The following is a 15000-nucleotide window of genomic DNA, read 5'->3' on the forward strand; positions in this document are numbered from 1 at the left end:
CCTGATACAACATTTACATTTCTTTAAACAACAAGGCTCCACTGATGACCACAGAAGCCCTGACAACACTGTTTAGTCTGCAGCAGACGACAGGCATCTGTTTATGGCAAACATTACAACACGCGGACTTTGCACTGTTGGTTACGAACAAAAAATGTGCTGAAGGAACTGTGATCACAAAGACAAAGTGTGAGAGAAAAACAGATCAAAAACTATCCAGACCACCTCACACCAAACAACTGAGACGATGGTGTTGACCCGCAACTCTATCACAACTCAGGATTTTATTGTAATTTTAGGAAATTTGTAACCCCCTTGAAAATTTTTCAGCTTTAGGTGCCGTGAGGCACATATTTGTTCAAACATATGCTTAGAAACAACAAACACCGTGAAGGCAAACACTCTGAAACACAAACACTAAGACTGCACAGTACAGGCAAAGTGAAGCAATAATAAAAATTGTTTAGGGAACTCTGGAATACTGGAATAATAATGAAAATCCGCAATCATCTTAAATTACACATTTGTAATTTCAAAGTATTTGAATCTGGCATAGGGGGTAAAGCATATGACATTATTAATCCAGGTACATAAATAGGTGCGGTATGAAGATCAGCAACAAAAGGCTTTGTTCTTCTCTCAGGAGTGTGTGGAGTGAGACACACTTATTTAAGTGAGTTTAGAGTGAGACACACTCAGTTAAGTGAGTTTAGAATGAGACACACTCAGTTAAGTGAGTTTAGTCAGACACACTCAGTTAAGTGAGTTTAGAGTGAGACACGCTCAGTTAAGTGAGTTTCGAGTCAGACACACTCAGTTAAGTGAGTTTAGAATGAGACACACTCAGTTAAGTGAGTTTAGTCAGACACGCTCAGTTAAGCGAGTTTAGAGTGAGACACGCTCAGTTAAGTGAGTTTAGAGTGAGACACTCTCAGTTAAGTGAGTTTAGAGTGAGACACAGCAGCTGTTTAACTCCACCATTTTCTACATGTACATTCACAGTGGATGTAGTGCAGGGGTGCCCATTACGTCGATCGCGAAGGAAGTGTCGGTCAATCGCGAAGGAATGTGCGTAGATCGCATGACATTAAAAAGTAGTGGATGAATCGTCCATCTGCACTGACGGTTGTATTTTGATTGACATTCATGGTAGCCAATCTGACCCCCCCCCGCTCAACAAACTTCGTTCGCCACCTCACAACCCCCACCCCCCGGTACATCTTTCTGACTTGGTCATCTTATAAGTAGCTCGCAAGCTGAAAACTTGTGGGCACCCCTGATGTAGTGGATGTCTTTATAGACAGCTCCATGCAGATACACTGGCCCTGCTGTCTGCTGCAGAGAAGGATCTACTGCAAAACCAGACGTCAGAGAAACACATCTGAGACCTGTAGAGACTTTAATTATTTAGGTTTGAATATAGTTCAAGTGGAAACTTCAGTCCCACCGTCAGTGAACTAAGAAAGCACGCAGAGCATTCTGACCAATTCAACATGTCATTTCCTGCTCCAACACCAATTCAAGGTCAGCGCAAATGATTTTAATTGCTTATGGACCCAATTCTGCTTTTTGGCAGTAAGGTCTGGGGGCCACACTCAAATCACTCAAATCACAGCTTCAACCAGTGGAACAAGCACTAAGCTAAGATTATGCACACTGAATTTTGTAAAATAAGTGAATTCATCAATTAAAAGGGAACAGAGAAATGATGCCTGTAGAGATTAAATATGCCCTTTTCCACAATTACTCTGAACTCAGAATATTGTATATGTTTACCAAACCGTGAAACCCATTTCTACCACTACAAAGCAAAACAGTGAGTCCCTCAGGAGCTGAGCAGAGAAAAGAGTGTCCTCACATTCAGTCCCCTAACACAGTGTCCTCACATTCAGTCCCCTAACACAGTGTCCTCACACAGATGAGCTCCTCAAACAGACGGTCCCCTAACACGGATGGTCCCCTCTAGGATGGTTCCACTTCACAACCAGAACAAAATACAATCACACTAAACCAAACTATAGAACTTCAAAAACAAAGCAAAACTACATCACCCACCCACATCACACAGAAACACAAGCAGAAAGCAAAATGCAGTGCTCTGTGACCCTGAAATGCTGATATACTGTAGCAGACTACCTGCTCAAAGAAACTGATATTAAACACAGAACCACGCTGACAAAGTCCAGACTAGGTGAACACAGCCTGGCCATCCAGACAGTCCAATATAAGAAATTATAGCTGCCCAGAGCAGACACCACGACACTGTAGAGACAGAGCTGCACTTTCTCACTGAATGTGAAGCATCTCACCAAATACTCTGCAACTTGAGCTGATCCAACTCAACATGTCTAACACTGCCAGACTGAACATCCTACTGGGAAAATAAGAGAGAAAGCAGCACTCTGCCTGCCATAACACAAGAGAACACACACACACACACACACACGCACGCACACACACACACACACACACACACACACACACACACCACACACACACACACACACACACACACACACACACACACACACACACACACACACACACACATACATGTATTTCATGTTCATTTTTGTTGCTTTAACATTGTTTTTGGCAATGCTGTAAATGAATTTGGTTATGCCAATAAAGTTTACTGAACCGAGAGATCTGGGGGGGTGTTCTCACTGGGGGGGTTCCTCACTGGGGGGGGGGGGGGGATTCTCCAAGTGTGTGTGCTATCATTCAGCACAGGAGGAGGATTTCACTACATTTACTCAAGGGAGGATCTACTGTGCCCACTTCACCATATTCCCCCCCCCCCCCCCAACCCACACACACGCACACTCTCTCTCACACACACACACACACACACACACACACACACACACACACACACACACACACACAAAGGAGTCACTTAAACCACTGAGAGACAGAACCAGTCATCACTTAAATCAGTGCTATGACCCTCCTTTCATCTCTCTCTTTCTCTCTCTCTCTCACACACACACACACACAAACTGAGGGAAAGAGAGAGAGAGAGAGAGTGAGAGAGAAAGAGAGAGAGAGAGTCACTATGCCCGTACAGATATAACCTTCTTGTTGTAACTTTAAAATATATGTAAGGTTTTCTTCTCATTTTTGACTGTTTGAGCTTCAGTTTGATGGTGCTTATATAACTTACGGTCTTACGGAGGCTTGTATGTGCATCAGTGTGTCTGTATGTCAGTATGTTGATGTTTAAGTGTTTCTGTGTTTCAGCATGTCTCTGTTACCAGGGTTACTAACTCTCACGTATTGAGCGTGAGACACACGCATTTGACTGTCTTCACACGCTCTCACGCCACACTTCCAATTTCTCACGCCGGAAAAAAAAATCTAGTTTATTTACCTCTGATCCACATATATGATTCAATGAGTGACTAGTTCGCTCTGGCGCCAACCACTGGAGATCGATCGATCGCGATATAATACTTAATTTGTGTCCATTACACCACCCCGGTAACACATCCCACCCCCCCCCCCCCCCCCCCCCCCTCGTCAACAATTTACACTCGCCACCTCCTCCAGGTTCAAATCTCACTCCATTCAATCTTGAAAATTTGGCAACCCTGGTTACAGTGTGTCTGTGTTTAACTAGGAAACTCTGTGTTTCGGTATCTCTGTGTCAGTATGTCTGTGTTTCAGTGTGTCTGTGCTTATGTGTCTGTGTTTCAGTATGACTGTGTTTCATTATGTCTGTACTTCAGTATGTCTGTGTCAGTATGTCTGTGTTTCAGTGTGTCTGTGTTTAAGGAAGACTGTGTTTCATTATGTCTGTACTTCAGTATGTCTGTGTCAGTATGTCTGTGTTTCAGTGTGTCTGTGCTTGTGTGTCTGTGTTTAAGGAAGACTGTGTTTCATTATGTCTGTACTTCAGTATGTCTGTGTCAGTATGTCTGTGTTTCAGTGTGTCTGTGCTTGTGTGTCTGTGTTTAAGGAAGACTGTGTTTCATTATGTCTGTACTTCAGTATGTCTGTGTCAGTATGTCTGTGTTTCAGTGTGTCTGTGCTTGTGTGTCTGTGTTTCAGTATGTCTCAATCTGTCCTTTTCAAAGTGTCTATTTCAGTGGGGGTTTCTGTCTCACTTTGTTTGGTATGACTATGTTCATGGTGTCTGTTTCATAGTGGCTGTCTTTTGCAGAGATTGTGCTTTTAAAACCATGTAGACAAATAATAAAGAGTGAACCTGGACAGCCATGGAAGACATGCTGTGATCTTTGAAAGCTGTGGATCTGAATGGGATTTGTTGAAAGGCAGTAGAGCTGAAAATGTCACACTGTGTATGGTTTAAACTACCGTTATGAGAGTGGAGCACTCCAAAACCTTTTACTACCACACACACACACACACACACACACACACACACTTTTCTTGTGGGATTTAAATAAATACTTCCATTATGTTTGTTTGTGTGTTTGTTCAATAAACACACTGTGTTATTGGCCATGAGGATGTGGTGAACTTCTTAATGGGGGGAGGAGACTCGTTGCCTTGCTCATAATTAGAGGGCGGAGACACTGGAATGAATGACTGCAGGATTGAATTAAGTCACGAAACAACAGAGACAGCTAGGCTATAGCACACTGACTCACACACACACACTCTCTCACACACACACACACACACACACACACACACACACACACACACACACACACACACACACACACACACACACACAATAAGGGAAGACGTGCTGCTATAGAGGAGATCAGCATCTCCAGAGAGCGGAAGGGGACTCCTGGTCTCAGCCCTCCATCCTGACATCAGTCCTGGATCGTTTACACCATCACGCTGCTCTCCACACAGCCCATGATCCTGCAGGTGCTGCCCCTGCTGATTTATGGACCACAAGATCTCCTGTTTCTCACCTCTCACTGCTTTATCTCACCATTTCTCCATGTATGTATCCACCTGCTAGAAGTTCAGAAGCACATTGCTTGCTGGTTGTACCAACATCATCAACATTAACCAACACTGCCAACATTACCAACATGAACCAACATTACCAATATTACCAACATTAACCAACATTACCAACATTGCCAACATCACCAACATCACCAACATTAACCAACATTACCAACATTAACCAACATCACCAACATTACCAACATTAACCAACATCACCAACATTACCAACATCACCAACATTACCAACATTACCAACATTAACCAACATCACCAACATTACCAACATCACCAACATTACCAACATTACCAACATTAACCAACATCACCAACATTACCAACATTACCAACATTAACCAACATCACCAACATTACCAACATTACCAACATTAACCAACATCACCAACATTAACCAACATTACCAACATTAACCAACATCACCAACATTACCAACATTAACCAACATTACCAACATTAACCAACATCACCTACATTTCCCAACAGGCACTGCATTCCAATATCTCTCTGGTCTCGGGTCTCCTATGATGGTTGAAGGATGAACTGGTGGGTATGAACTGATATAACAACTAAACTGGGAGAAAATGGGAAACTATCACTCCGTACGTTCATGTGCATAACGTGTTTCATCACGTCTGTCGTGTGTATGATGTGTTTCATCATGTCTGTCGTGTGTATGACGTGTTTCATCATGTCTCTTGTGTGTATGATGTGTTTCATCATGTCTGCAGTGTGTATGGCGTGTTTCATCATATCTGTCGTGTGTATGACGTGTTTCATCATGTCTGTCGTGTGTATGATGTGTTTCATCATGTCTGTCGTGTGTATGGCGTGTTTCATCATGTGTCGTGTGTATGACGTGTTTCATCATGTCTGTCGTGTGTATGATGTGTTTCATCATGTCTGTCGTGTGTATGATGTGTTTCATCATGTCTGTCGTGTGTATGACGTGTTTCATCATGTCTGTCATGTGTATGACGTGTTTCATCATGTCTGTCGTGTGTATGGCGTGTTTCATCATGTGTCGTGTGTATGAGGTGTTTCATCATGTCTGCCGTGTGTATGATGTGTTTCATCATGTCTGTCGTGTGTATGGCGTGTTTCATCATGTCTGCCGTGTGTATGACGTGTTTCATCATGTCTGTCGTGTGTATGACGTGTTTCAACATGTCTGTCGTGTGTATGATGTGTTTCATCATGTCTGTCGTGTGTATGGCGTGTTTCATCATGTCTGTCGTGTGTATGACGTGTTTCAACATGTCTGTCGTGTGTATGATGTGTTTCATCATGTCTGTCGTGTGTATGGCGTGTTTCATCATGTCTGCCGTGTGTATGACGTGTTTCATCATGTCTGTCGTGTGTATGATGTGTTTCATCATGTCTGCCGTGTGTATGACGTGTTTCATCATGTCTGTCGTGTGTATGGCGTTTCATCATGTCTGTCGTGTGTAAGACGTGTTTCATCATGTCTGTCGTGTGTATGGCGTGTTTCATCATGTCTGTCGTGTGTATGACGTGTTTCATCATGTCTGTCGTGTGTATGGCGTGTTACATCATGTCTGTCGTGTGTATGGCGTGTTTCATCATGTCTGTCGTGTGTATGGCATGTTTCATCATGTCTGTCGTGTGTATGGCGTGTTTCATCATGTCTGTCGTGTGTATGACGTGTTTCATCATGTCTGTCGTGTGTATGGTGTGTTACATCATGTCTGTCGTGTGTATGATGTGTTTCATCATGTCTGTCGTGTGTATGACGTGTTTCATCATGTCTGTCATGTGTATGGCGTGTTTCATCATGTCTGTCGTGTGTATGGCGTGTTTCATCATGTGTCGTGTGTATGAGGTGTTTCATCATGTCTGCCGTGTGTATGATGTGTTTCATCATGTCTGTCGTGTGTATGGCGTGTTTCATCATGTCTGCCGTGTGTATGACGTGTTTCATCATGTCTGTCGTGTGTATGACGTGTTTCAACATGTCTGTCGTGTGTATGATGTGTTTCATCATGTCTGTCGTGTGTATGGCGTGTTTCATCATGTCTGTCGTGTGTATGACGTGTTTCAACATGTCTGTCGTGTGTATGATGTGTTTCATCATGTCTGTCGTGTGTATGGCGTGTTTCATCATGTCTGCCGTGTGTATGACGTGTTTCATCATGTCTGTCGTGTGTATGATGTGTTTCATCATGTCTGCCGTGTGTATGACGTGTTTCATCATGTCTGTCGTGTGTATGGCGTTTCATCATGTCTGTCGTGTGTAAGACGTGTTTCATCATGTCTGTCGTGTGTATGGCGTGTTTCATCATGTCTGTCGTGTGTATGACGTGTTTCATCATGTCTGTCGTGTGTATGGCGTGTTACATCATGTCTGTCGTGTGTATGGCGTGTTTCATCATGTCTGTCGTGTGTATGGCATGTTTCATCATGTCTGTCGTGTGTATGGCGTGTTTCATCATGTCTGTCGTGTGTATGACGTGTTTCATCATGTCTGTCGTGTGTATGGTGTGTTACATCATGTCTGTCGTGTGTATGGTGTGTTTCATCATGTCTGTCGTGTGTATGGCGTGTTTCATCATGTCTGTCGTGTGTATGGCGTGTTTCATCATGTCTGTCATGTGTATGGCGTGTTTCATCATGTCTGTCGTGTGTTTCTGCACCTCCAAGACTGCACCATGAGTGCAGAAAAAGTTTTGAAAAAGAAAGCCTTGCTTCAAACACATAGAAAGAAATGTATGGATCTCCTTCCAGAAACACACACACACACACACACACACACACACACACACACACACACACACACACACACACACTGTAGGGATTTACTGGGCCAAAAGTAACTCAGAGGCCACAGCAATTAATTTATTAACAGCTGTTGAAACCATTAGTGTTCTGAGGCCTCTCTTCCCCCATATCTCTCTCTCTCTCACTCTCCCCCCCCTCTCCCCCCCCCCTTTCTGTTTCTCTCTCTGTCTCTTTACCTTTCTTTCTCTCTCCCTCTCTTTGCCTCTCCACCACCTCTCTCTCTCTCTTCCCAGCTCTGACTATCCCTTTCTTATCTTTCAGTCTCATGATTACTAATAAGTGACCACACACTGAACACACACATCACACACACTGAACACGCACAGCATAAACACTGCATCACACTGAACACAGATATTGAACCCTGTATACATATTGCACACACTACATAAACACTGAAGACATACTGAACATACACTGAACACACAATGCACACACTGCATAGACACTAAACACACACTTGGAACACACACCACATGCATACATAAACATACACACACACACACACACACACACACACACACACACACACACACACACACACACACACACACACACACACACACACACAGAGTTGCTTTTGGCTTCTAAGATTAGCAGTCAAGAAGAGTGATTCTGTTTTCTGTTAAATACTCTTCCCTGTCTCGTTCTTTGTCTGTCTCTGGCTTTGTTTTTTTCTTTTGTCTTTTCTCTTTCCATGTCTTTCTTTTCCATATTTGCCAAGTTTTCTTAAGAAGTTCTGAAATGCTGAAAATGCAGAGAGCACGGTGCATTGTGGGATACCATGTCTAAGACCTATAATCATGAATCTAGAACTTTGTCTTCTCCTTAAACATCATCTCCCTCTTTCCCTCTCTACCTCTCACCCTCCTCTCTTTCTCTCTCTCAATTTTCACTCTCTCCCTCTTTCACTGTCTTTCTCTTTCTTATTCTATCCTCCCATCTCTCTCTCTCTCCATTTCCCTCTCTCTCCCTATTTCTCCATCTTTCCCTTCCTCTCCATATCTTTACCTCTATCCCTCATTGCTCCTGTCTTTCCTGAAACACACATACACACGTCTCACTACGGTATTCTGGGATTCATACACTGTGCAGAAATATCCCACCTCACCACACAAACACCCAGTACCCAGAGGCAGAAAAACAATGCAGTTAGATTTCTTATACACACACATACACACACACACGCACGCACGCACGCACGCACACACACACACACACACACACACACACACACACACACACACACACACACACACACACACACACACACACACACACACTGTCTCTCACTCCCCCTTCACACTCCTCTCCCTCTCCCTCTTTCTCTCTCTCTTTCTCTCTCATCTCCTCTCTCTCTCTCTCTCTCTCTCTCTCTCTCTCTCTCTCTCTCTCTCTCTCTCTCTCTGAGAAAAAAACATGTATCTTTTGCAGGGCTTCAGGTGGGTGCGTCTCATAGAGCTGACGATCACAACATGACAGTTTGGTGACTCCACACTCATATTTTCATGTCTTTGTCTCCACTCCCACCTCCAGCACCATTAACGCACTGCACATACACACACACACACACACACACACACACACACACACACACACACACACACACACACACACACACACACACACACACACACACATATATATATACACACACATATATACACACACACACACACACACACACACTGCTCCTGCATAATAGAGATCTGCACGTGTCCAGGGTGGGGATGGAGTGACCATGGAGTGTCCAGCAGGTGTTTTGTGGATGTAACCAATGACGCTGCTTCAAGATTTCAGGTTTGAAGAACCTTGAGGCTGATGAAAAGTAGAACTGCACAATAACAGCTGAAGTTATCAACACACACACACACACACACACACATACAAACACACACACACACACACACACACACACACACACACACACACACACACACACACACACACACACACACACACACACGCACACACACACACTTGCACACTCCAGCACTAGAGTCGACTGTGTGAGCCATAGGCACAAAAGAGCCAACATTACTATCACTCTTAGAGAGTGAATGAGAGTGCACTAGTCACAAACACTAGTACTATCACCAACACGTGAACCAACACAAACGCTAGTACTAACACCAACACCACCACATGAACCAAAACAAACACTAGTACTAACACCAACACCAACACGTGAACCAACACAAACACTGGTACTAACACCAACACCAACACATGAACCAACACAAACACTGGTACTAACACCAACACCAGCACATGAACCAACACAAACACTAGTACTAACACCAACACCAGCACATGAACCAACACAAACACTAGTACTAACACCATCAACACATGCACCAACACAAACACTAGTACTAACACCAACACCAGCACATGAACCAACACAAACACTAGTACTATCACCAACTAGGGCTGTGACGGTATGGATTTTTTATTACCGCGGTAAGAAACTAACGCATCACCGCGGTATTGCGGTTAACCGTGAGACCCAGCCCCGCCCCCTGCCCCGCCCCCCACACTCACCCCCAAAAAGTAATGGTACTATGATTAATTAATGTACAAAGTTTTATTCTTCAAACCAGAAACTGTATTAGCCCTGATGTATCAAACAATGCATCATAGCCTACATAAACGTAAAAAAAAAAAACATAAATACAGCATAAAAAGGGAACATATGCTGTCTGTATAATTCTTCCTTGTACAGCTACTGCGCAACTAACGTAAATCCGCACGTTCTGGCTTATTTATCCATCTTAATGTTTTTTGCCAGGCAAACCAACATGTTTACTTTGTCGGGTTTAAGGGAGGATCTAAATGGAGTGACTATGTTGCCAGTCGCACTAAATACACGCTCGGAGGGTGTGCTCGTAGCGCATACTGTCATATATTTTCTGGCGACATTCGACAGAAGAGGGAATCGAGCTTGATTGTCCCTCCACCAAGCAAGTGGGTCCGAGTGCGCATCAAGGGTTTCCTCCTGTAAATACCTCGCAAGTTCCGTGTCTGCACGAATTCTCTTGGGAATCAATGGGCGTGTCTGTTCCTGTCTTTTTCCAAGCAGATCTGCAAGACTTTTCTTTTTTTTAGAAGGAGGAGCTAGTCTGCTTGCCCCTTCTCCATCCTCAGTCATCGAGATTTGCATGACAACTCTGTCATCGCGGCCCTCTTCGGGAACTGCCAGCATCTCCTCCAGCAGCTTGTCTTTTATGTCATCGGAGTTGCTGTCCTTGTGTCTTGGGTCAACAAATGAGGCCTTTGCCAACAGTACCTGTGTTGCAGGTGCACTGTATTTTTCTTCCAAGACTCCGGTCATTTTTTTTTTCAGGTTGCGCGCCAACTCTGTGTCTTCTTCAGTTGGAAGCAAAAGATCCTCTCGAAGTAACTGTAGTACCGGTTTCAAGGAGGACGCTGTAACCATCGTCTCTGAAGACAGCGCATCAGTAAAATCTGCAACTTTTTTCAGCGCCGCATTAACGGATTCTAGGACTTCGACATCCTGCCACGTCGGAATCAAATGCTGACTACGCCGATCATCCAGCACCCTTTTAATAGCTGGGCACTGCTCAAGAACACGTTCAACCATCTTCTGCGTAGAACCCCACCTAGTCGAACAATCCTGTGAATACATTAAAACAGGATTCACTTAAAATAAATTACGATCAGTGATCAGCCAGTTCTAAACTTATTACCCAGTTATTAACTTAAGCGACAAACACTATATATATATATATATATATATATATATATATATATATATATATATATATATATATATATATATATATATATATATATAATGTGTGTGTGTATTCTAAAAATATAATGATCTAGTTTCACTTAATTTGGCTGGATTAAAGTACTGCTCGGCACGCACAAATTCAACTTCAACAAGCTTTTACGGGAGTTAATAAAAAAAATCGTTAAGTGCTTTTATTTTTCGTTTCCTTGGGATAATTGTTGGACATCCGTGAATTATTTTACTTTTTCTTTGTGTGTCCCGCTACCCTGAAGGCTTTCGTAACTGTTTATTGTGTAATATATGCGGACAACTTACCACGACTAGGCAATGCTGGGGCAAGTTGAGCTCTGCTTGTTCTTTGATAAGCTTTCTCTTCTTTTGCCAGCTTTGTGAGAACGTTGTCACCAAAGTTCTGCACAAACCAATAGCGCGGGCTGTGCGGTCTTTCTCTGACTTCAGTGCGTTGGTTACAGCTAAATGCAGATTATGGCCAAAACAATTTAGCCATTGCCAGCCAAGTTTACGTACGGCAGCCACAATGTTGGCCCCATTGTCTGTTGTAATGCATGCCAATTTCCCTTCATCCAGAGACCACTCTTGGAGGGAAGATCTGAGCGCTTCTGCCAGGTTGTCACCCGTGTGACTTTCTGGAATGAATAAGGTCTCCAGGCATTTTGATTGTAGTTCCCAGTTTGCATTGAGGTAGTGTATGGTCAGGCTCATGTATGGCATCATGTTCACACTTGACCATATATCCGTTGTCATCGAGAAATGATAAACTTCTTTCAGGTCCCGTATTATACCCTCCTTCACTGTCTGGTATAATGCAGGAACTGCTTTCTGCGAGAAGTACTTTCGATCGGGAAGTACATATTGCTTATCAAAGGCCTGTAGCATTGCCTTGAAAGCTGACTTCTCAACGGTACGAAAGGGAACCATTTCCTCAACTAAATAGCGGGTCACACTGTCAGTTAGCGTTCGCCACTGTTTACTGTCACGTTGGTATTTCGCTCCTCTTGCAAAAGCTTCAGAGATGGCCAGTTGCTGCTGACCTGGACCTGCTCCTGACGCAGATGTGCTGCTCCCAAGTTGGGCAAACGCCAAAGGGTGATTAATTTTAAGATGTGCTCTTAAATTACTGGTATTTCCTCTTGAGACTGCGATTTTTTTTCTGCAAATGCGGCATATTGCCTCCTCTACATTTGCTGGCTGTCCATTGTCATCTGACTCAAATCCAAAATGGGCCCAAATTGGTGACGAAGTATTTGCCTTTGAAACAAGATTCGTGGCCATTGCTGAATTGAATAATGTCGGCTTAATTGTCATCCGTATGGACATTACCATAAGAGGAGCATTTTCGACATGTGCAATTAAAATAAAATTCGTTTTATTTCTGGTGTGTGTGAGTGTGGAAAATATTTGAGTGTGACTGTTATTTGTAGCAAGCATCAAGTATTCAAACCGTAAAATAATTATTAATAATCAGAAAAATCCAAAAGAACCCCCCCTCGGTCCATTTGTTTATGGACTTTTCCTTTCTGTCGAGCGCGTTCTTGAACACGTGATGGATGATAACTAAATATTTACAGAGTTTATATTACAGATCACAGTTAATGTGCAGCCATGTAACTTGTAATAGAAAAGGCAATGCGTTAAATCAAGCGGGAGACTATCAACACTCAATATGTTTTTATTAAAATGGCGACAACAACCAAATACACCAACGTTCAATTAAAAATGTATTTATTTATTTTTTATTTATTGTAAATTTCTCCGTGGCACGTGCAGTGCAGTTCGTTTGTTGCTAAGTGCTCAGTTTAATCTTTAGCTGCTTGGCAAAATAACGGCTATAACATTATTCAGCTAAAAGTAAGACAGTTTAAATTAATCGGAACATTTCCACTGATATAACAAGACCTAAATAGAATTCCTAAATAGAATCACCAACCCGGTCTCATTCGTATGAAATCGTACGCAAAACTAAGCACTGGATAAACTACTCTCTCTGCTGTGCTGGAGAGACTCGGATCCAGGGTGCTGCGTGAGATCGTTCAAAAATCATTGCGCGGTGAACAAATTTTACACATCATAGTTATTTGTTTGTGGAGTGAAATGGATAGTATAGGACTTAAAAGTGGCATATTAATACTGAATTCGTTATGGCTGTGCTTTTATTGAGCATTTCACTATGGCTCAAAACTCAATCAGATTTTACAACAATTAAAAAATGCGGTAATGACAGTAATGAGCTCATCACCGCGGTAGACGTCCCATAACCGCGGTATTGCGGTAATAAAATTATCGTCACAGCCCTATCACCAACACCAGCACATGAACCAACACAAACACTAGTACTATCACCAACACCAGCACATGAACCAACACAAACACTGGTACTAACACCAACACCAGCACATGAACCAACACAAACACTAGTACTAACACCATCAACACATGCACCAACACAAACACTAGTACTAACACCAACACCAGCACATGAACCAACACAAACACTGGTACTAACACCAACACCAGCACATGAACCAACACAAACACTAGTACTAACACCATCAACACATGCACCAACACAAACACTAGTACTAACACCAACACCAGCACATGAACCAACACAAACACTAGTACTAACACCAACACCAGCACATGAACCAACACAAACACTAGTACTAACACCAACACCAGCACATGAACCAACACAAACACTAGTACTAACACCATCAACACATGCACCAACACAAACACTAGTACTAACACCAACACCAGCACATGAACCAACACAAACACTAGTACTAACACCAACACCAACACATGAACCAACACAAACACTAGTACTATCACCAACACCAGCACATGAACCAACACAAACACTAGTACTATCACCAACACCAGCACATGAACCAACACAAACACTGGTACTAACACCAACACCAGCACATGAACCAACACAAACACTAGTACTAACACCATCAACACATGCACCAACACAAACACTAGTACTAACACCAACACCAGCACATGAACCAACACAAATACTGGTACTAACACCAACACCAGCACATGAACCAACAAAAACACTAGTACTAACACCATCAACACATGCACCAACACAAACACTAGTACTATCACCAACACCAGCACATGAACCAACACAAACACTGGTACTAACACCAACACCAGCACATGAACCAACACAAACACTAGTACAAACACCAACACCAACACATGAACTAACACAAACACTAGTACTAACACCAACACCAACACATGAACCAACACAAACACTAGTACTAACACCAACACCAGCACATGAACCAACACAAACACTAGTACTAACACCAACACCAACACATGAACCCACACAAACAATAGTACTAACACCAACACCAGCACATGAACCAACACAAACACTGGTACTAACACCAACACCAGCACATGAACCAACACAAACACTGGTACTAACACCAACACCA

At 42.9% G+C, this 15000-nt stretch overlaps 2 protein-coding genes across 3 annotated transcripts in view; both read right to left on the reverse strand.

The window, feature by feature from the left end:
- fat4 (FAT atypical cadherin 4) overlaps positions 1 to 15000 on the reverse strand; it is a 92696-nt gene that overhangs the window by 48091 nt on the left and 29605 nt on the right. The window lies entirely within an intron of this gene.
- Positions 10514 to 13757, reverse strand: LOC143508957 (E3 SUMO-protein ligase ZBED1-like). The gene is made up of 2 exons (XM_076997537.1): positions 11828 to 13757; positions 10514 to 11389 (listed from the first exon to the last, which is right to left on the reverse strand). Exons 1-2 carry the CDS (start codon positions 12959 to 12961, stop codon positions 10514 to 10516), a joined length of 2010 nt encoding a protein of 669 aa, XP_076853652.1. The 5' UTR covers positions 12962 to 13757.

Source organism: Brachyhypopomus gauderio, chromosome 2 (assembly GCF_052324685.1).
Source record: "Brachyhypopomus gauderio isolate BG-103 chromosome 2, BGAUD_0.2, whole genome shotgun sequence".
Lineage (NCBI taxonomy): Eukaryota > Metazoa > Chordata > Actinopteri > Gymnotiformes > Hypopomidae > Brachyhypopomus > Brachyhypopomus gauderio.

What these genes read in the sequence shown, in the direction of transcription:
- LOC143508957 (XM_076997537.1), bottom strand. Translation starts at nt 12,961, where the DNA reads ATGCTTGCTACAAATAACAGTCACACTCAAATATTTTCCACACTCACA. An exon ending in CCCAGCATTGCCTAGTCGTG is followed by an intron (nt 11,390 to 11,827) that starts GTAAGTTGTCCG and finishes ATGTATTCACAG; the next exon opens with GATTGTTCGACTAGGTGGGG.